This window comes from Chelonoidis abingdonii, chromosome 20, assembly GCF_003597395.2.
Source record: "Chelonoidis abingdonii isolate Lonesome George chromosome 20, CheloAbing_2.0, whole genome shotgun sequence".
Classification (NCBI taxonomy): Eukaryota; Metazoa; Chordata; order Testudines; family Testudinidae; genus Chelonoidis; species Chelonoidis abingdonii.
Window position 1 is genome coordinate 16,768,299 of NC_133788.1, and position 21,951 is coordinate 16,790,249.

At 48.1% G+C, this 21,951-nt stretch overlaps 1 protein-coding gene across 1 annotated transcript; it reads right to left on the reverse strand.

Annotated features, from left to right (window-relative positions):
- Positions 1-130: 130 nt before the first annotated feature.
- Positions 131-21,468, reverse strand: DUSP14 (dual specificity phosphatase 14). The gene is made up of 2 exons (XM_032779357.2): positions 21,259-21,468; positions 131-1,001 (listed from the first exon to the last, which is right to left on the reverse strand). Exon 2 carries the CDS (start codon positions 881-883, stop codon positions 287-289), a length of 597 nt encoding a protein of 198 aa, XP_032635248.1. The 5' UTR covers positions 884-1,001; positions 21,259-21,468; the 3' UTR covers positions 131-286.
- Positions 21,469-21,951: the final 483 nt, after the last annotated feature.

Sequence of the window (21,951 nt, forward strand, 5' to 3'; positions counted from 1 at the left end):
ATACTAGTAAACTGACTGCAGGGGATGCTTTGTGGAAGAACTACGTTTAGTAAAGAGAGCTCACTGTACTGTTCAATCAAGGGAAGATAGGGCAAGGATTCCGTGTGTGTGTATGTTTTTTGGAAAGTGTTGGCCTTGCTGGTTAGGGACGTGACAATTGGCAAGGTTCTGCTGTATGGTAAAGAACTAAAAGTCGGCCATCAAAAGAGAAGAGGATGGCTCCAGTCTGGTAGATTCAGAACAGCAAGTCTCTTGTGCTCTTATTCTTCCTGTTGATGCAATCACATTAAATCCCCCAGTAAGGCATGAGGTGTCTCCCCTCTATCTCATAAACGTCTGGGAGTATACCATAAGGCGTCTGTACCATTTTAACCGTCGTCTTCCCAAACAACTTCCGTTCGTAGTCTATCAGCTGCCTCCAGAAACCCACGTTGGGGCGTATGACGGGGCGCCTTGACTTGACCCAGTTGTAAGCCTCAAACAGAGACACGTTGTAGTACTTCATCAGATAAGCGATGCACAGGGTGGCCGATCTGCTCACACCAGCTGCACAATGGACTAAGGTGGCCCCGTGCTTCCGCGTGACGCTTTGTATCTTATCCGCCACGCTGTCAAAGTAGAGGGAAATGGGGGCATTGGGCACATCAGCCAGAGGCACTTTGACATACTCAAATTGGGGCCAGTTAAAGTTGGGGATCTCAATGGTGGCATTGATTATGCAGGTGATGCCCCGGGACAGAAGAAGTTGTCGGTTCGAGGCCACGCTGCCCCTGCTCAGGTACAGAGAGGGGGTGATTTGGGCGATGCCCCCAAGTTCTCCTTCAGTAAACATTCGAGGTGCCATCAGAACTCGTGGTAAGGAGTGGTGGTTTCTGGAGGTCATGGAGGTTCCTGGCTCTCAGGCTTCCATTATAGGAAGGGATCCAATGTGATCTACCAAGGAAATTGTCTTGCCTAGAGGCTTTAATAAGGAAGAACTTTTCTCCGCTTGGTCACTAACCCTGTAAAATACAAGCAACACTGTAAGTGGAACAGATATAACAGCAGCCCTCCAATGTAGAAAGACAGAATCCTGTCTATGCCCTGGAGTGCCCCCTGGTGGTGTAAGCTCTCCAGGCCAGGGAGTGCCTTTGTCTTGCGTGCACAGTTGGGCCCCTTGACAAATAGTGAAAAACACACGGTTTGCACCTCCTTCCTCTTAAATACACCCTCCTTTTTTAGACATCTAAAATAGGTCACCTACAAAGAAAACAGACATTCAGGGATTCCCATTCTGTTCCCTTTATCATAGTTAAGAGGCCTGAAAGTGTGTCGTCCCCACACACATGGTAGAAAGTCAGGTCCTGTCTAGGTTGGAAGATGGTCTGGAGAACGAATAAAATGGTACCATTACCGGAGCCAAGAGAGTGAAAGCTGAATGAGTACAAGGGGCAGAGATTTTTAGTCTGATTCTTTTAGGATTCTTTTTTAATGCCTCTTTAATGTCAATGACTAATACACTGGAGAAAGGAAGCTTTTGTTAAGGCATGAGAACCCCTCCCCCTTCACTTAAGCATTATGAGCTAGCAATGCACAGCCTCTGGGACTGCCAGCATTTCCTCCAGAAAAGACCAGAGCTGGACATTCCTGCTATTTCAGAGATTAAAAACACACACACACACACCAGGCAGAACCAAGAAAAAACCTTTTCCACAGTCTTTCCCTTCCCTCCTCCTCACCAACCTGTTAGCCCTTCGCAATAAACCACAGAGAAGCAAAGAAAGGCACGTTCCAAATTTATTTTAATAATTTGCAGGTCATCTTCCAACAGTCTAAGTCTGAAAATTAAATTGGCAGCTGTTCTCTTCAGCCTGATGTTGGGAGTTACTCATCCAAAGAATTGATTTGCTTTAGCCAAACACAAATTATGCTTTAGCCAAACCAAGTTATTGGGCTCAGTACAGGGGTAACTGGGTGAAATTTAAACGGCCTGGGACATACGGGAAGTCAGACTAGATGATCTAGTGGTCCCATTTGGCCTTAAAATCTATGAATCAAAGAGACAAGCTTCCTATAACATTTTGTGTTCAGCACTGTACTGCGGATAAGTTAGATCATCAATAACTAGGGCCCTACCAAATTCACAGTCCATTTTGATCAATTTCAGGGTCCTAGGATTTTTAAAATAGTTAATTTCATCATTTCAGCTATTTAAATCTGAAATTTCATAGTGTTGTAACTGTAGGGGTCCTGACCGAAAAAGGAGTTTTGGGGTGGCAAAGGGGGGGTTGCGGTACTGCTACCCTTACTTCTGCAGTGCTGCTGGAGGTGGTGATGCCTTCCGAGCTGGGCAGCTGGAGAGCGGCGGCTGCAGGCTGGGAGCCCAGCTCTGAAGGCAGCAGTGCAGAAATAAGGGTGGCATGGTATGGTATTGCCACCCTTACCTCTGTGGTACTGCTGGCGGGGCGCTGCCTTCAGAGCTGGGCAGCCAGAGCGCGGTGGCTGTTGACCCTCCCCTAAAATAACCTTGTGAGCTCCCCTGAAACTCCCTTTTGGGTCAGGACTGAGAAACGCTGGTCTGTCATGTGGAATCAGTACAGTGCAGGATAAGAGCACCCAAAAGACATCTCATGGGGGGGAGACCAGATTTCTTGGTCCGTGACACGTTTTTCATGGCTGTGAATTTGGTAGGGCCCTATCAATAACCTAGTGACACAGGGTCAGTATCCTCTTTGGCATGTATCTGTAATATGCTGATTTAATGTGTGCTACTGTCTCTGTCTAGTGGTTTGTTCCTGTTAGGATAAAGCTTGCTACGCACACCCAGCTAACTAAATTATTCCTTTAGCTCAACCAGTAAGGACTTGAGTTGTTGGTGCTGATGGTTCTGAGTTCGAATGCCCTGGATGTGGGGTTTATGTGTGCAGCCATGACATGTTACATAACTGTCTGGCCATTTCAGCTGTGTCCATCCAGCAATAGCATGTATGTCAGCTAGCTTTCTCAAAGAAATAAAATCACTGCATTAGCCCCATCAGACTCTACATTATAAAGAATGGGAAAAGAAGGGTCTTGGGCCCTTATATTCAGGGGAAAATTTTCCTTTTGTGGAATTCTCCCTTTGGGCTCACAGCTACGGCACTGCGACAGCTGCTGTTGTTGGCAGGGCCAGCTACAGGCCCCAGCCCGCCAAGCGCGTGCTTGGGGCGGTATGCTGTGGGGAGGAGCTCTGCCAGTTGCCGAGAGGGCGGCAGGCGGCTCCGGTGGACCTCCTGCAGGCGTGCCTGCGGATGCTCCACCGGAGCCGCGGCACCAGCAGACCCTCCGCAGGGATGCCTGCGGGAGATCCACCGGAGCTGTGGGACCAGTGAGTGGCAGAGCGCCCCCCATGGCGTGCTGCCGTGCTTGGGGCGGCGAAATGGCTAAAGCCGGCCCTGGTTGTTGGTATAGTGAATCCAAACGTGAACTGGGAGAAGAACAAGGAATTGCTATTATTAGAGTAGGTGTTGAATGTACATAGGATAGTAGATTGTTCCACCTCAGAAGAGCTTACATCCTAAATAAACGCTGGATTGCCAGCCTGAAGTATTTGAAATCATGAGTCAGGCCCCCAAATCATCAGAATAAATGTTGGGTTCACTTGGTTTTCTGAGTTTTGAGCCTTTTGGGTGCATCTGGATCATATTTTCAGCCTTTTCTCCGCATTTCTGAAGGCTAAAAACTTGTTTTTTTTTTTTTTTTTTTTTTTTTTTTTTTTTTAAAAGGGAAAGCTGAGATTCTCACCTAATGACATGAATCCAGGAACAAAGGCTTTAAGAAATCCATCAAATATCATGAGCATTGGCAACACTGTATAGGCCAAGGGATACAACATAGAAAACAACTGTCTCTCTGTTACATTCTGTACGTCACACGGTGAATTTTAGTAGATGGAGCTGAAAATAGAACCCAAATCTCCGGAATCCCAATCTAGTGCCTTAAGCACAAGACCAACCTTTTTCCCTTATAGGTTTTTTAAAGGGTCATGTATCATTTTTTCTATGGTAGGGTTACAGCATTCCTCTGGCAAGAGGAAATGATCATTTCATGACTCTATTTGGTGAAAGAGAAGCATTCACATGAGTTTCAACGCCGGAGCATAAAAGTGCTGTAGCTAGTTGACTCAAAGCCAAATTCAGTGCTCAGCTTTTCTGAGCTGGCTACAGGAATGTGACACAAATGCCTTAGTTTTGTTTTCAGTATCAGATGATGATGAAGTCATCTGAATGGAACAGCTCCCTTTTTACATAGACTAATCTAAAAATAATGTAGCTCCAGGAAAGAATACTTGATGAACGTAAAAACCAACACACAGATCTCCTCTCGAAAATGCTGCTACAGTGTAGAAGGTAAAGAGTGAGGAATAGCCTCCTTTGAAAAAGCTTTGAGTACTGCACACCTTTTGGTTTTCACTCCTTGCTACCTTTTCTGTCTGTTTGTCATTTAGCTAGCCAAGATCTAGCACGTTCTACCGGGTGCCAAGAGCAAGAGGCTTGAGGTGGTTATGGCTGATGTGCTGTGCATTGCTCTGGCCTTACACTGGGTGGGTTACTCGGATGGTAGGCGGGAAAGGAATCGTTTTTCCTTACATGGATTTTTAGCTACCCACAAACTGCATGCTGCGCTTGAAATGGGAAAGAGCTCAGGTGAACAGCAGAGGGCAAAGGAAAAGCTGATTTCGTCTGCGGAGCCAGCGCCTCGGGAGAAAAATAAAACATGGTATGCTGGTGTCAGGTGTCCAATCAAGTGTAATGGGCAGGCAAACTCTGTGGTGAACTATATCCCCTGTAGAAGTGATCCAGTTTTAAAAGGCACAGTACAGAGGGCTGATCTGAGCTGCTGGGATTTCTGCTTAGAAGGCAGGTAGCCAGTGCAAACAGGCATAATAAAGGCTGTAAGTGTGTCTCTTCTTCGCTCAGAAGAGCCATGTACATCCACAGTGCTATATAAATAACTACATCCACCTGATGCAGGCAGTCAGCAATCCCAAAGGATGCCTGATGTGGATCCTGCCTCTAAATACTGGAATGAAACTGGCAGCTATATCACTGCCCTCTATTGGACAGAATTCAGAACAGCTCAACTGTGTTTCATACACTTTCTACTGCTAACTGAGGTTCTCTTTTAGACTAAGAGGCTCCTGTCTTTTTGGGGCAGGACGCTCAGAGTTCTACCCCTGCTGTCCATGACAGTAGCACACAGCACAGTAAGATTTCAGGATGACGATGGCTTTGTTACCTTAGAAAAGGCATCCCTTGCAAAACACTGCCAAAGAGTACCTTACTGCACCTTCGCTGCTGCTCAGAGGCACAGAGCGTGCTGGATGGTGACTGACTGTGGCTTAGGAACTGAGCCAAGCTAGCTGGCGACAGGAGAATATGATTGTTTAAAACCAGTGCACATCTCCTTTCCAGAAGGATGTGTAAAACTCAGCAAATGCCCCTTTGGATGGCCTTTAGCTTTGACTGCAAATAGTGGCAACATGCAAATGTGCTGCTGAGGTTCAAACTAATGGCAGGCACCTGCTCCAGCACTCACCCAATTGTTTTCAGTTGGGTTACGAAAAACTTGGGCTTTGCTGAGAGATCATACAGCTCTAATCAAGTTCGAACTGCCACAAGCTTCCTCTCCAAGCCTGGAACAAGCAGTTGGCTAGTGATCGGTCTGGCAAGGGGGTTCCTTCCAGCAGTGAAGGTGACAACAGATAATATGGTTAGTAGAGACCAGATCTTCTATTCCAAAAAACAGTGGAGTCAAGGAGGGGTGAGGGCTTGTCAGTCTAAACTATTAAGCTGGACCCATCAGCTCTTTCCAGAGGCAGGAGTGAGGCCTTTACAGCTTGTGGCTAATTACAGCATAACACACTTACCTGGCTAGCACAACTGGCACTGGCATTTTTTAAGCCCCTTCCCCTGCAACTCGACCCTTTTGGATCATGATGATTTGTGCACAGATTTAGGGGCAACATCCAAATTTTGCCAAGGAGCCCCAGCCATGACCTGGCGTGATCCCTCCTTGGAGTGAGAGGGGAGCTCAGGCTTCAAGGCCCTTTCGGTCCTTAAGCTCTGTGCAGAGGTTGGCTTTGCCACTGTAGCCATTTGTCTAGTTAGAACAGGAGGGTGACCACCAGCTTGTGTCATGTGGGCCCCCACCTACCTATTAACAACTCTGTCACCAGTGACCTGGGCTGGACTTGAACAGGCAACCTTGTGTAACCCTGTGCTTGTTCAGGATGCCTCTCTGTCTCACTGTAGTGGCTGAATCAGCTAGAAGTTTGAGTCTGTCCAGCCTTTGTGGACTTCAGTGAGTGGAGGCTCGTGCTTCCAGATCCAGAGGTCCTGGCTTTGATCCCTGCTTCCCCCACAGGACCATCCTGTTACGCTACTCTTCGCTGAATGCTCCAAATCCCATTGCCAGCGTCCAGAGCCATTCCTGTGGCACAGCTCTCGCCATAAACAACACCTGGCAGTAGCCAGCTGATGAACCAAACAGACAGTGCAATGTGCCAGTCTCGGAACGCTCCCAGGAGAGAGTCAAAGCGCTTGAGCCCTGTGCTCTAGTGGCTGCTTTAGACGTGCTGCTGCTTTTCAGGAAGCCGTTTTCTGTAGACACCAAATTATTAATGCTTTTACACTCAGCAAGCTAGTCCTGCTCTGTAAACCACACACCAGCTTGTGTTGCATGAAGCTGCCTGCGTGTGAACTGCAGCGCATTTCCTGTAGCATCTAGCCTTAGATGGCCTCTCCCAGCCAGGGTAAAATTGCACTCAGTTCTTTGTGGGGATTTTTTTGCTGCTGGTTAATGTGTGATGTTGCTCATACGCCTCACCAGATACACATTCGTTATTGTTACGGGGGCGCTATTTGACATTCACAAAACTGATGGTGGTTCTGCCCATGGAATACCCAGGACACTGCCCCGCTTGGAAAAGTGAGAGGATAAAATCAATGTAAAATAAAGGCCTGTTTATCTCAATCATGGCAGCTATTCACCACAGTAAAGTTAACAGAACAGCCCATAGATTAAGGAAGCTGGACAGCGTTCACCATAATGCGCTAGCGTATCTAGTGCCGTCAGTTGTGTGCCAGTTCCTCAGAGCGTGTGGTCGTGTACGCAGTTCCCTGGGGTTGTTTGTGAACACTGCCAGGCTCCCCAGAGCAGCAGAAGTCCCCTGCATGGCCTGCAGCCATAGCAAAGTAGTCGGGGGGATGTCACACCTGCCGTTAAGCACTGAGCACTGGCCCAGTGACCCTATTTTGATCGACAGCCCCTACCATGAAAGGGTTAATTTGCAACTTTTGAGAGCTAAGTACCTGTTTCCTGGACTCACCCAATAAGAGTTTGTTTGATGGTGTAACTGTAAGACGCTGGCTGGGTGGAGGTAATTATGCCCCAATCCCTCTAGGGAGTGTGCAAAGCATCCTGCTGAATGAATTCTTTTAGCCAGGGGCCATGGTGTTGGTGCAGGGGCGTCTCTGCTGACCACAGTGAGGTTGGTAGGTAGGGGTGGGGTGTGTGTGTGTGCACGCGCACATTTTATTATAAAGCTTGCACCTCCCTTTGGCTAGTGGAGTTTCTTAGGCCCAAGGCTTCACTGAATGTTTCCCATTGCAGTTTCCATTGAACCCAGCTGAATTTCTCTTTCCTCATAAAGCCAGTTATTTTTCTCACTCACCTCTGGACTTGGACACAATTGCTCTTAACACAAGAGTCACTATGACCGTACCACGTAGAAAAGGGCGGGGGATCTTTCCACCGGCAGCTAGCTTAACACTATGGGGAGCAAAGCTGCTGATGTTCAAATGCACTAATCAGGCAGTCAAGCCTCCGCCTAATCCAATGACGTAAGAGACAAAATTCAGAGCATGAGCAAAGCAGGGCATTTCTACCACAGGCATGCTCACCACATCAGAGAGGAGTTCAGCTGGTAGCACAGGAACACTAAACGCTGTTCTTTGGACTGGGCAGCACAGACTCTATTATGAGCTCTCGCACCAGGAAGTGGAGCAGTTTGCTTTGACGCTTCACACATCCTGAATCACCCTATTCTTCTCTCAAGTGCCTGAAACGCTTCTGCCAGGGAAAGTAGGCTGGGGAGTGAAAATCGCCTTCCACTTCTCATTCCTCCTCTTTGTTTTGCTTGTCCATGCTTGGTTATATAATGTGGGATTTTCATAGAATCAGATAACTGGAAAGGACCTCGAGAGGTCATCTAGTCCAGTCCCCTACACTCAAGGCAGGACTACGTGTTATCTAAACCGTCCCTGACAGGTGTTTGTCTAACCAGCTCTTAAAAATCCCCAAGGCAGGCTCCTAAAGGAGTTAAGACCCAAGTCCACAAATATATTTAGACTCCTAACTCCTGTTGAAATCAATGCAAGTTAGGTTCTAAGTATCTTTTGAGTACCTGGGCCTATGTGCCCAAATCTCATTCACTTTTTGCAGGTCGGACTTGATAATCATGATGGTCCCTTTTGGCCTAAAAATCAATGAACCCAGGAAAATCCCACCCAGTCATAACCACGTACTTTCCACTGACACTAGAGTATCAGCCCTCCTTGGCTCCCTCCAGTAAGAGCGAGCAGTACCGACATTGTTCCTAACCACGGGAAGAGTCCAGGAGAGAGCTGTTCCCCAGTGTGCATATCTGATCGCTAATCACTGAACTCTGACAGCAGAATACATCCACCAAGACACACGTGTTTTCCACCTGGTTTGCTACTAAGGTGGTTTGCACTGCAGGAGCTGGGAACCTCCTCTGAACGAATGCGTGGATGTGCTAATGCACCACTGCATTTGGTGAAGCTGTCTGTCTTTTCAAACCTACCCCATTGTGATTCTGAGACAGCGTTAATAAAGGCACACTGGCCACGTGCCAGTTGCACCGAAATATTATGTTGAGAATTGCTTTTAAAGCCAACTACCCCATTCAGCTTCAAAAAGAGGAGGGGTTTTCTTTGTTCTAGAAAAGTTAATACCCCTGGGGAGGAAGGGGGTGATGGTGCAGGGCAGTAGGTGGAATCTTTCTCTTCTAGACCAGTGACCCAGAGCTGGTCTGCCCAGCTCAGTCGTGGCTAGGAAACTGTGCCAGCTGATGGCTCTTCGATGGCCTCATGCTAATTAGTGGACAGTTTTCCATCTGGCAGTGGGCCCTAATTTGCATTCTTATTGGCAGTTTGTGCCATAACAGCATAAACCCACTAATCCACAGGGAGCCTCTAGGCCAGTGGTCCCCCAACTTTTCACAGTCATGCCCCCCCTTACCCCTGTCCATGCCCTTCCCCCCCCATCTCGAGAGCCAGAAGCGGGGTGTGGACAGGAGTAAGGGGGCTGAGGCTGGGGCCGAAGGTCGGGGTGGGGCTTGGAAGAGAACCGCGGCCAGGAGCTGGGGCTGGTGGAAGGACTGGGGCCGGTAGCAGAGCCACAGCTGGGGGCCAAGAGGGGAGTCGTGGCCAGGAGCCGGGGCCATGGCTGAGGGTGGAGCGGGCATGGGGGGTGCTCCCGCCCTGCTCCCCGTGGGGCTGGCCCGGGCCTTGCACACACAACCCCAAACCTCCCTCCACCCCATCCCACCACCCTGGAGGGGAGGTTGCCCCAGAGTCTGGGGACCTCCGCCCTGGGCTCTTACCACGTCTTGGCCAGTCGAGCGCTCGCCCCCTGAAGTGAACACTCCCTGCATGTGTTTGGGGGGACCCACCTGAGCAAAGGCTGTTGGCCACCACACCAGTGGGCTGTACGGGGTGGGTGTGTGCTTGGGCCCTTAGGAAATGGGCGGGGAGAACAGAAGCAAGCTCCTCCCCTCCAGCAGCGATTGGTGGATTCCTGCACTTCCACATGTGTTTAAGGGGCTGTAGGGAGGAGCCCGGCTCATGCTGTGTTGTGAGAAGGTCCCATATTCAAAGGCTCAAGGTCCCTCTCAGGTGACTGAGTCCCCTCAGCCCTGCCCTGTGGTGTGGATTTCCCCAGAAGGCCTGGAAAACCTTCAGCTCCCAGAGGAGAGGTCACTTCTGTGCTACGTCCCTCTCACAAGGGCTTCACCGCTGGTCTCCAACATGGATAACAGCCTCTGAGGTACTCAGCCAACCATGGACACCATGCACAGCTGGCCGTGCATTTTATGTACCAGCCAACAGGTATGTGGTTTCCTATGATGGGAAAGTCTTGAAGGCGCAGTGGGAGCCTGAGCAGACAGGCAGAGGACTCTGTGAATCAGGGTTGAGATACACAAAGAAAACAGCATGAAGGATGTTTTGCATTACTGTGGTTAGATGGTGGTTCTCAACCTCCCCAGGGTGGCTGCTCTGGCACTATTTGCTTAATGCACAGAGAATGTTGGAAATCCCTGTGGATTTGGGGTGAGACAGTCAGTCAGTGAAATGAGTGCAAATTCTAGAGCCTCTAAGCTTCTCCAGGCTGACACAAGGGACCTAAATCAAAGTTTTCCTGGGGATTTCTGTGTATGCACCCACCAAACACTGACACTGGGATTTTTCAGCAGAGTCCAGCACTCACCCTCTGGACCAGAACTATGAAAGAAATCGGTTTGCATTTAGGCACCAAAATAAGTGGCCAGATTTTCCTACAAGCTATATGCATGTTGGGTGCCGACCTCTGGAAACTGACTCTCTGTTGCCAGCTTTTGTGACTTTTATTTCAAGTCATGTGACATCTGAGTGGTCTGTCTGATGGCTCCGTTTCCTGAAATCCTGTGATTGCATGAGGAGCTCTGCTTTTGTTTTTACAACTAGTAAGTTTCTACACCTAGGGCGCAGAAAAATACTTGAAAATGTGACCGGCGCACTCCCTAAAGCTTCAAAAGGCAAATTAGGAACAGCATAGTTTGGCTTAAAAATCATTAATCGAGTATTGGACTAGGACTCAGGAGAGCTGGGTTCTATTCCTGGCTCTGCTGCTGGCCTGCTGGGTGACCATAGGCAAGTCACTTGTTTCTCTGTGACTCAGTTTCTGTGTCTGTGAAATGGAGAGAACAATACTGACCTCCTTTGTAAAATGCTTTGAGATCTACGGAGGAAAAGAGGTACAGAAGAATGAGGTGTTTACTAAATAAGTATAAAGCATGTCTCAGACCCTGAGTTACTTGCAACAAACCCGTTGTGGTACCATTTGGGAAAATAACTAAATCTAGAGGATTGAGCTTTCCCTGAGAGAAAGGAAACTATGTCCCTGGTCCTTTCCTGAAGCACTGTCTGGGGTTTTAATCAGGTTAGTGGCCTGGGTGTGTGAAATATCACTATTAAACCCAGATCTTCCCCTTCTCCCAAGAGAGATTTAAATTATTAATTTTAAACATGACAAATGGGCACTCATAGTGTGGTAAAGAGGAGAGTCAATATCGTAGGCACGGAGTGAGCTAGTCTGCTTGGGGCTCTTCTTAGCCAAGCTAAGCAGCAAAAATCGCTGCTTTTCTTGGATAGTGGTGTTTCAAATGTGTGTCAGTGGACAGCTTGCCTCGAAAACCTTCTCCGGGGCCTGATGTTGCTTGAGTGAAGTTGGTGGCAGTTTCTTCTATGCCCACGGGAGCAGGGTCAGATTCACGCCCACATCTGGGACTCTCTCTTCCTTTCCCCTCGCTGTTTGCAAAGATGTAATTTTAATGTTTTAGAAGGAAAGGCTGCTCATCCTATATCGGAGCAGCAGGAATGTGAGGATGGTGGGAGTATCCCACAGACAGTCACATACTTGGGCAAAAGCTTCTGCCCCAGTAGTGTCTTCGTAACATTTTCTTGATCCATGAAACCCATAATGGCTTGGCTACCATATCCCACCATCCTGTGCGTAAACAATGGATTGACAGGGGGTGGGACATGGGATGAATTATTGTTTGTCACTTTGTGGGTGAAATGGGTGTGTGTCTGTGAGGTGTGGATGTCCTGTTGATTCCCACAATTATGCTATTTCAGTATTCATGGCTTAGTCCCCTGTTCCTTCTAAATGCATCCAACGTCCTACGCTGGTTTTTGCTTTTGCTGCCTTTGGGTAAAAGTTGATGTGTTCATTGAGCTGTCAGTGATGATACCTCAACTCTTCCCACAAGCTGATTCTGAATCCATTCGTACAACCTTGTGACGGGAGGAAAGCAAGTCAGTCAAGAAAGTTAATGGGAGCCAGGTGGTAAAAGTGAAATCATTTTAGAAAAGGTGGAGAATGCCTTGGTTGTGACTCTGTCTAATGCTTAGAGGTGTATGGTGCAAGCCTTGAACCAAATTCTGTGCTGACTTGCACTGCGTAGAACGAGTTGGGTAATCTAGAGGATAAGTCAGTGCAGAACTGGGCCATCTGGTATTCATTACTGAAAATCATCCATTAACTCAGAAACTCTAAGCTTTTGGGGGCAGGAACCATCTTTTTTGTTCTGTCTTTGTACAGTGCCTAACACAGCGGGGGCTCGGTCCCTGATGGGGGCTCGTATGCACCACTGCATAACCCACTACAAGTAAAACAGGCTAGCAGTGCCCCAAGGATTTAGGGTTGAGTTTACAGCATGACTCTATTCTGGAAACAGAGACTGTGTGAACATGGCCTCCTGAAGTCCCACATTCATCATCTCTCAGTGAATTCATATCAGATCTGCTCAATCCGCAAATATAAAGACTTCCCCACCCTCCCACCCAACAAATTCAGCCAGAGATCTGAGAGTCAAGCTGAGTTCTTTCCTTCTCATGCATTGTCACTCGCAATGAATGTTCTGCAGGACAGCAGTGACCTGTACACCCTCCGTGACACCAGTGTAACCTGGCTGCCATCAAAATACGCTCTCCATTGCCTTTGTTCGGTTTGCACAGGCATAACTGATTGGAGCGTAGTAAACAAGTCTGTGAATGGCACATAAGAAAGAAGTAGACTCCAGCTCGCTGTCTCATAGCTGAATTGGCTTTGCAGGGTTAATGGAAGGAAAAGGAGCAGGTCTCTCTGCTAGGAGGGTGCCACTTCTTACAGAGTCGCTTGGAAGAGCAGACCTGCCCTTTTAAACTATTCTTACTGGCTCTGTGTAACATCTTGAAAGTGATAGCAAAACCTCCGGGGGGGAGTTACATAATTGGATTCCTGTAGGTCCAGGTGCTTAATTAGGAGGCTGACCCTGATTTACATAGATCAAGGTAACCACAGGGAGCTGTAAATTAGAAAGGAGCACAGAAGCATTAAGCACACACAGCGCTGTGTTATACCAGGACATTTGCACACAGGGTGACCAGATAGCAAGTGCGGAAAAATCAGGACAGGGGCTGGGGGGTAATAGGAGCCTATATAAGACAAAGCCTCAAATATCAGGCCTGTCCCTATAAAATCAGGACATCTGGTCACTCTATTTGCACATCTCGGGTGCAGTGTAAGGTGTGAGACCTGCTGCCTTGTGACTGTGTCCAAATGAGACGTACAGCCACCTAGCTAGGGTATAGCTACGCTCTGACTACTCTCCCCATTTGTCAGTGCAGCTGCAGGGCAGGCTTAGATGGCATGGGGAGTGAAAACTCCTGCTTCTGGCTTACACGCTGCTTAGTGCTAGCATGGAAAATCCTAGTGAAGACTAGGGCTAGAGTCTCCCTTCTTGCCTTGTGGTGTTGCTCTAAAGAGCAATGGGTCATGTGTTCTATGCGGGGTACATTTACAGATGGCTTATAAGGGTTAACAGCAGATTAATCAATGGGAAAAATATGATACAGGCCTGTTGTAGGTGGTTAAAGGCCATCCATGGTGTATATTATAGATGGCTATAAGCAACTTTTTAAGCAGTTGAATTCTAGCTATTGGATTAGCTCGCTGTTGAAATATCTATTAATTGCGTGTGTTTCCCAGCCTTGATGTCCCTTTAATATAAAGTGTGGCCGAGTTAGGGGTGAGTCCCTGATTGTCACTGCTCTTTTGCAGTGCCAGGCACTCTGCGGAACAGGTCCAAGAGCTTGCAGTCTAGAGTTAGACAGGCCCCAACAAGCAACCAGAAAGTGGGGCACGCGGCAAGGCAAGAGCTGCGATAAGATCCTGTGGTTACCCTGTGCAGGCACACGCACACAGTGCTGGCTTTTCTCTTTCTCATTGAGCAACCCTGGGTGGTACAAGCGAGAGGAGTTTTGGGGCAGGATTTCAGTGGAGGAGTGTGGTTCGGGGATTTGGGATTGGGATTTTTGGCGGATGATGTTTTCTCCAATGACCCAAAGCGTTCTGCACGTGTGATTCTTTGGAAATATCCCTCAGTGCCGCAGTAGTTGCAGTAGTATCTTCCCACTGAGCTAAACTGAGCTCTCCCCACTGGTACATTGTGTTCCCTGCATGCGACATTGCATCCCTCCCCTCTGCTTTGAGGAATAGGAACAGTCAGGGCTGCTTTTTTCCCACTTGACAGCTGGATCCTGCCAGCTGCTGACACCATCTCCCCATGTGGGAGCTGCAGAGACTGGGAAAGGATTTAGGCTGGGGAATAGGAGGGGGTGTAACACAGCATGTGCTGATATTTACAAACTTCTGAGCACTCAGCTCTGGGCAGGAGCCTCCTAAGGCAAGAAGCCAATGGATTTTTATTTGAACATAAAGGTTTGAAGCAGAATTGGTATTTATGAACTTCTGGCTTCAGGCCCAGCCTCCTCCTGTAAAGTGATACACCACTGCCACCGTCATGTGAGAGAATGTCAGGCTTGAATTGGGCCAGCTTGCAGTGACCTAGCGAGTCAATACTTAGCCCTGGTGGCTGTATCAGGGGGCCCCAGAATCTAAACATTTATTTAAAAAGAAAAATAAGGTGAATCCGATGCAATAATGCAGTGATGTCTGCCTAAGTCTGCAGGCAGCCTGAAACACCTCAGAGGTGTGAACTACCCCATTTGTCTCAACTCTGAAGTCTAATGATGATGATTTAAATACCAGCATTGCTTCCACTTTCACTACTTGTCGAAATATGCAAAGAGAGAAGGAGGCCAATCCTATTCTGAAGTTGTGCAGCTCATTTGGTTCTCCCCAGGGGGCAGAGTTTGGGTTGTGGGTGGAGTTTAGGAAAGCATCGCTGCTTTGCTTTTCCCAATCTGAGAATCCCAATCTCATCACTACCTAATTTTTCCCTGGTAACTTGTAAACCAGTGTCCAAGTGGCTTTCACTTAGCACTTGCTGGAATAACTTGATGAGGTATGGGGCGAGCTTCTGCTACCTGTATATACTCTGGGTACTACTTTGCTCTATGATTAATCCCAGTTTCTTCAGCGGAACTGCTGCTGCAGTAAGGCACTATTCAGCATCAACGAAGAGCCTGTCCCCTAATGTTTAAACAATGAAACTGTAAGAAATTGGGGTGTGTGTATATTACAGTGGCCTCAGCTGGATAGAGTCAGAACTGCTCATCTGAGTGTCATAGGGCCTATACTGCTCATTGCTAAAGGAGGTTTCTCCTTTAGTTCTCATGACAGAGGGCAGTGTTTTGGAGTAAGAGGATCCGAGCTCTGTCGGATAGACAGAGCTCTTGGCTCTGCTCTATCCCATTCCCATGCTGCTGTAAAGTCCCAAGTGTGCCGCACAGGGATAACCATGAAATCCTAGGTGGCTACAGATTTGTTACAACATTGAGTGGAAATGAGCTGGCTCTTTCCCACTGTTCCTCATCCAAATCAATCCCCAAATGCTTCAACCTGCTTCTGAATATGCACAGGTTAATAACCGCACTTCTTTATTGGAGGATCTTTAAGTGTTTTACTAGTGAATGAATTGATCCTCCTCTCTGCCCAATTTCACAAGGGTAGAGGAACTGCTGTTTTAATCACTGGAATGCAACCACCTCTGGGTATAGGCGGCAGCTGTTAGGCAAGCCCTGTCAGAGCTATCCAGCAGTTCAGGACAGGAAGTGAGGAATCCCACCGACAGCTGAAAGAAGGGCAGGGTGGGGTGAGGGGGGCTGGTATGTATGTACAAAGCAGCCTGCAAAGTTAGAGCAGTAAAAAACCATTATGAAACTCAGTTGTCTCATGACACCTGGCCTCCCACCTGCAGCAGTGGGTCTAAGGAATGAAGTCACGCTAGGGTGACCAGATGTCCCGATTTTACAGGGACAGTCCTGATATTTGGGGCTTTTTCTTATATAGGCTCCTATTACCCCCCACCCCCGTCACAATTTTTCACACTTGCTGTCTGATCACCCTAGGTCACTCTCTCAGCAAGACTAGGGGAGGGGGTGCATTTGGGGAGAGAGGAGGTGAAGCTAGTTTGAATCAGTTATTTTTAAATAGGGCTTACACGTGGCAGCAAATGCTTCTCACGGTGCCATGCTGGGCCAATTCCCTGCCTGCTTAAGGCTTCACAAACTCCTACTTGAATGGACAGTTGCTCAGAACTAATGGTGAATGAATTCCTACTTCCTTCGTGATTAGAAATTCCTGGCCTTGCAAATTACTGTTTAAAACCCAAAACCAAAAAGCCCCACTGCCAACAGGAAGAGAGGTGCAGCCAGTGACATGAAATATTTGCCAAGGGGGGGAATAACGATTCAGTAGGTCCCTGTGCCTCCTCCACAATGCACTGTTTGATGAAGAGAAATTCCAGTTAATCCAACCTCCGCATCTGCCTTTTGTCCTGTTTCTTGAACCAGCAAAACTATGATGCTGGTGAGAGAGAGGAGCTGCTAATGCTGAACCTGTTGAGAGCGCTTGGCAGCGGACTCAAAGCAGCATGTTGTTTTTACAGGGGAGGGGGGAAAAACCGGCTTGATGAGAACGGATTCTATCTTGGTGTTGGAACTTGGTTGTGTTCAGGCTTGTGAAATTTACGGGGCATCTGTCTCCAGCTATATTTTTAGTGCTGTGATGCTTATATGGGGGGGAGTGTGTGTGGGAAGGGTGGAATAGACACGCTACAATTCAAATTATTTCTCGCTTTACTTTCCAAACAGCAGGAGATCTGGTACTGCAATCCGGAGATGTCTTTGTTATTTTGAAGTGCAGGAGCCACATCCGCCTAGCTCTCTGCTTTCGCGTTTCTGAATTCCCGTTTGCTTTATGGACACGCAGCATGTCCTTTTTGAACCAATAAGTGAACATGCATGGCAGGGGGGTGGGGAGGGGCTTGTGGGAAACTTGCCATATTCAATTTGATTTGCAAGAACAGGCCTTGGGGGAAATACAGCTAGGCCGAGGCACTTCAGTGGCATACGTGGCTTGGTTTCCTGGGCCTATAGGCACTAGGAGCCTGGACAACCCATGCTGGTGAACTGCTGCAGTTGGATGACTCTTCTGGAGTCAATGCATAGGTGCAACAACCAGGGGCCAGGCCTCTCCCTCTCAGCTAGTTACTGTCCCTGTCAAATTTGGTGCAGGTCTACTGTTGTTTTCATTCATGGCCATTAACCTTCCACCCTTCGCCAGCAGCTCTTTGGATGTGGTTGTTGTCCTGGTGCGACATCAATGCTTGTTTACACTACAGCCAAGCTCAAGCTCAAGCACAAGCACCCAGACTGGAAAGAGGCTCGTTTCACCCCACAGGGCTGTATCTTTGAGCATTCAAACCAAACCCAATGAAACCTACTTTCAGCTCTTGTAATTTTAAAATGTCATCCAGGATCAGCTCCTGAAACAAAATATGCGACACACTGAATGGCTGCCCAAGTTGATACAGAAACAGCCAGTGTGCAAAGCAGACCTTCTGGCCTATGTGAATATTTCTGGTTTCGGTTTTGCTGGGGGGTTGGAGGGGAGGAGAAGAAATTCTCTTAGCAAAGTCCCAAAATAGAGACTGCAAAGGGTGTGCATGTGGCAAAGAAACTGTAGCTCTTCTATCAGGCAGGAGGGAATTAAACACACCTTGTTTGATTCTCATCTCACTCCTGACTTGCACTAATGGAAGCTTATGAGTCAAATTCTCTCCTGCTGTAAACTAGGCTAGTTTGCACCAGGAGAGAGAGAATTTGGCCCCTTGGAATGACACCAACATAAAAGGAGAATCAGGTTATTCACCTGGGACACACCATTGGGCCTGAAGGTGGACAGATGTATCCCAGTGGCTCAGATGAATGTAGAGGAATCTGTTCCCTGCTAACTCAGAGGTCAGTTGATAAAATAAATGATTAGAGAAGATGGTGCAGGCCTGGCTTGACATAAAGGTACCTCAACAGACCGTATCTTTTCAATGCTATCCCCTGCACTCTTCCCATAGCCGCCTCACTGTGGATGTGTAATAAGATAACAGAGGGCACGTGCCAATATTCTGGGTTTGCAGAATGAAAGAAACTAATTTGCTGTCCAGCCGGAACAGATTATAGTCCCTTTCCAATCTCATCCCCGCCACAAACCAGTCATCGATTATCAGTCCTGCCCATAGCAGCGATCCTGACGCTGAGTCAGGGAAATAGATCCAGCTAGCAAAACTCAGAGGGACATTTGTAGTCAGAACTGTGCCAGCCTCTGCAAAAATGACACTGACCATCTGCATCAGCAGTCACAGGTCTGAGGTCAGCCTTTACTGATCTGGTCACTACTCTGCATCGTGATCTCCAGTGTCCCTTCAGTTGACCCCCCACCCCCACCCCCACACCGAAAAAGAGAAAAAAAAAGGCAAAGTGAGCACCCCAGAGAGAGCCTGAAATCGACTGTGTTGAGACCAGGCGGGTGCTGTCTCTAACTTCAATAAGGCCTTTAGCTGCTGCACTGAGGAGCGGGGAGAAACAAAAGCTCTCTGTTTCTATAGTAAGGACAAGTTCCAAATTCTGATTTTGATTACTCCGGTGTAAATCTGGAACAACTCCATTCCCTTCAGTGGTGCTGCTCTGGCTTTACACTAGTGTGAGCAGAATTTGCCCCACCCTGTTTACCTTGGGCTTGATTGTGCAACCATTACTCACGTGGAGAAGCCCTTAGTCACTCAAATAGACCTATTAGTTTGAGTGAGTCTATTTGCATGAGTAAAGGCTCCACAGTTTTGGCCCCTTGGAATGACATGCCAGGGATAGGCAGCTTTGTGCAACTGGCATGGACAGCCTATGGGTCATATGCCTCACAATCTTTAATGTGCTCATCCTTGCAACCTCCCTGCGAGACAGAGTAGTGCGGTTATCCCCATTTTACAGATGAGGAACTGAGGGACAAGAAGGCTAAGGGCAAATTGCATCCCCATGCAATAGAAAGAGAAACAGGACTGGCTGTGGCAAGCCACTAACCTGGAGCCCAGCCTGGTACTTGTAATCGGTTTGTGAACTGCAGAGGTTTTTTTTTTTTTCAAAGGTGCCTAGTGAGAATTTTTTTCTTTAAAGTGCCTATCTGCTCGCTATGTTGCACTAGCAAAGCAAAGGAAACTTTAAGGAGAGGAGCTTAACTTGAAACCTTCCCTTCATCATTTCGATGCAATGGCATTAGATAAACTCCTGTGGAAGACTCTGAAGCCCTGTTCACCCCAGTGAACATCTGTCCCCCGTCCTCCCACGTAATGGAATCTAGTCACTGGCCCCACAATCCAGGCAGTGTAAAACAGTAACAGGCCACAGACCCCCTGCTGTTCAGTTCTGCCAGTCAGGGGGCCCAGATCCTCATCCAGCCCAATGGGAGTTTATCCTGAGTCAGGACTGAATAAGGACACCAAGGTTTGGTCCCATGGTATTTGTTCTCTCTGTCTGCTAGCCCCCAGGAAAGTGTGTTAGAGTCTCAATTACATTAATCATGGAGGATCTAGCAGTGCTGCACAGATTCTCCCACCTTCTGCCCTGCAGGGAAGCTACATAAGGCTCAGTGGAGTGAACTGCAGCCTCTGCTACTTCAGGGCATGGAGGAAGGATTCCTTCTCCCCACCACAGTCCCTCACTGAGTTGGCTTGGCTGCTCAGGCTGGGCAGCTGATTGGTTCCAAAACAACCAATCCAGCAAAACTCCCACTGACTTCCAAGGTGCAAGAGTGGCCCCACACAGAGAAGTAAATGCCCCATCCTTCAGGGCTTTGCCCCTGACGAGCAAGGTGTTGGCTAGAGAAATAGGGGTAACCTAGGGGAGGGAGCCTTTTTGCCTTCCCAGAAAGCGGCGGAGGGTTAGCTCAATATTGCTTTGCCTTTAACTATAATAAATGCAGCAGCAAACATCTCTCTTGAGTGCCCCTCCTGCCCCAGCCTAGGCTCTGGATGAGGATTACACATGTCAGGAAAAACACAATCCTACAAATAGTTGCAGAGAGTTCTACAAACATGTCTTAAAATAGCACCTGCAAGCTGCAAATGAACAACGCATCGAAGTGGGTATCAGGGCTCCGACAAAGTGCAGGCATTTGGCAGTACAGAACAAATTAAAACAAGGTTAGATCAGCTTAAGAACGAACAAGTTCAGTACAGGTATATTCTATCCAAATACCCGTCTAGTTATGGACACACTTTGAGATTCAGCTTCCTTACTGGAGGGCACTAACATTTGTTGCAGCTTTAATTGTAACCATCAAAATAATGCTCCTGGGTTGGACATCTTGCTGCTCAGTTTCATTAAGAACTTCCCTATAAATGTCAGGTGGGTTTAAGGAGGAAAAATATATAACCAGGAGACATTTACTTTTTTATCCTTTGCAACCCCACAAAATAAGCCCACTCCCTCCCGCATGGGCAGGGCAACCTGGCCGATTGTCTAACACCCCTGGGGATTACACTGGCAATGGATGATATTCTCCCCCCTCCCTTTTCCAGTTCCTCCTTTCTCTCTCTTCCCTCCCAGCGAGTGGTACCTTTGGCAATACACTGGCAGCACAGAGATAAGTCCCATCTGGGATCTGCACACACAGTTGATTTTTCACATTAGGCCCCTGTCTTTCCAGAGGTGCCTCCTTGACATCACTGGGAAAATGTGCACTGGAGACTGCCAGGCATGTGCAAACTCCAAGCAGTAAGACGGCGGAGGAGGAGCAGCTCTGACACTGCTGGGATTTTTTTGTCTTCCCCCCAGAGGCCCCCTTGACCACAGTCCAGATTTCCAAATTGACTGCGTTCATTAATGGACTAGACTTGGATTATTTTAGCAGTTACCTAGGATTTCTATTCAATCCCTCCCCGTTCCCTCACCCCCCCTCCCTTCCTGCTGCTGTCTGACTTCTTAACACCAGGGCCGAATATTTGTTCACTGATGCATTAAATAGTTGTTACAACTGATTATATATTTCTTGCAAACAGCTTAACCTTTCGCCCAGCACCTGGGCAGCGCAGCTGAATAATACCCTCCAGCTCAGTTAGTTTCTTTAAGAGTTCATCTCTGGACCCTAAAAATGTCTCGCTGTTTTGTGTTTATCTCTTACCCTGGTGTTGGGAGACATCGACAGGGGTTCCCAGCAGCTCCCTTCCTAGGTTGCTTCCTCTCCACAAGAGCAGCTGTGGTCCAGGCTGTCCCAGCGCAGGGTGATGAATGAGCAGCACTTTTCCCTTCCTGGGAATGTCTCCCTGAGCTGCTGACATCTGATCTCACGGCTCCCAGCCTGTGACAGCCCCTCCTTCTTTCCCCTCCCCTCAGTGGTAGCAGGGGTGTGTGTGTGTGTGTTAGTTACCAAGATACGGTTCTACAGGCTCAGCTCCCCTGGCTCTTCTCCAAAGCAGAGTGAGGCAAACTCATGAGTGGCTGGCTGTTAAAGAGACAGCACTTCTTCCTAGGGACTAAGCAGCTGAAGGCTCAGGATCCAAGCCCATGTTCTCTTGTGGCCACGTACAGTGATTGGCCGCTGCATGCAGTTCTGGAGATTGCCTCTTACAACTCCGATTTTGATCCAAATGGCACACTTAGAGATGCATTCACCCAAGCGTGCTTTTGTGTTCACTTCGCTTTCACCTGCTGCCCTTAACAATTTCAAACCCACACCCATTGCGGATGGCTCCCTGGGCAAAATCACAGAAATATGACTTGGCTTTTCTGTGGCACTTTCCAGACATTAGCCGGTTAAACCTCCACACCCGTGTTCCTTGTCCCTGTCTTACAGAGAGGGAAATGAGGCACAGAG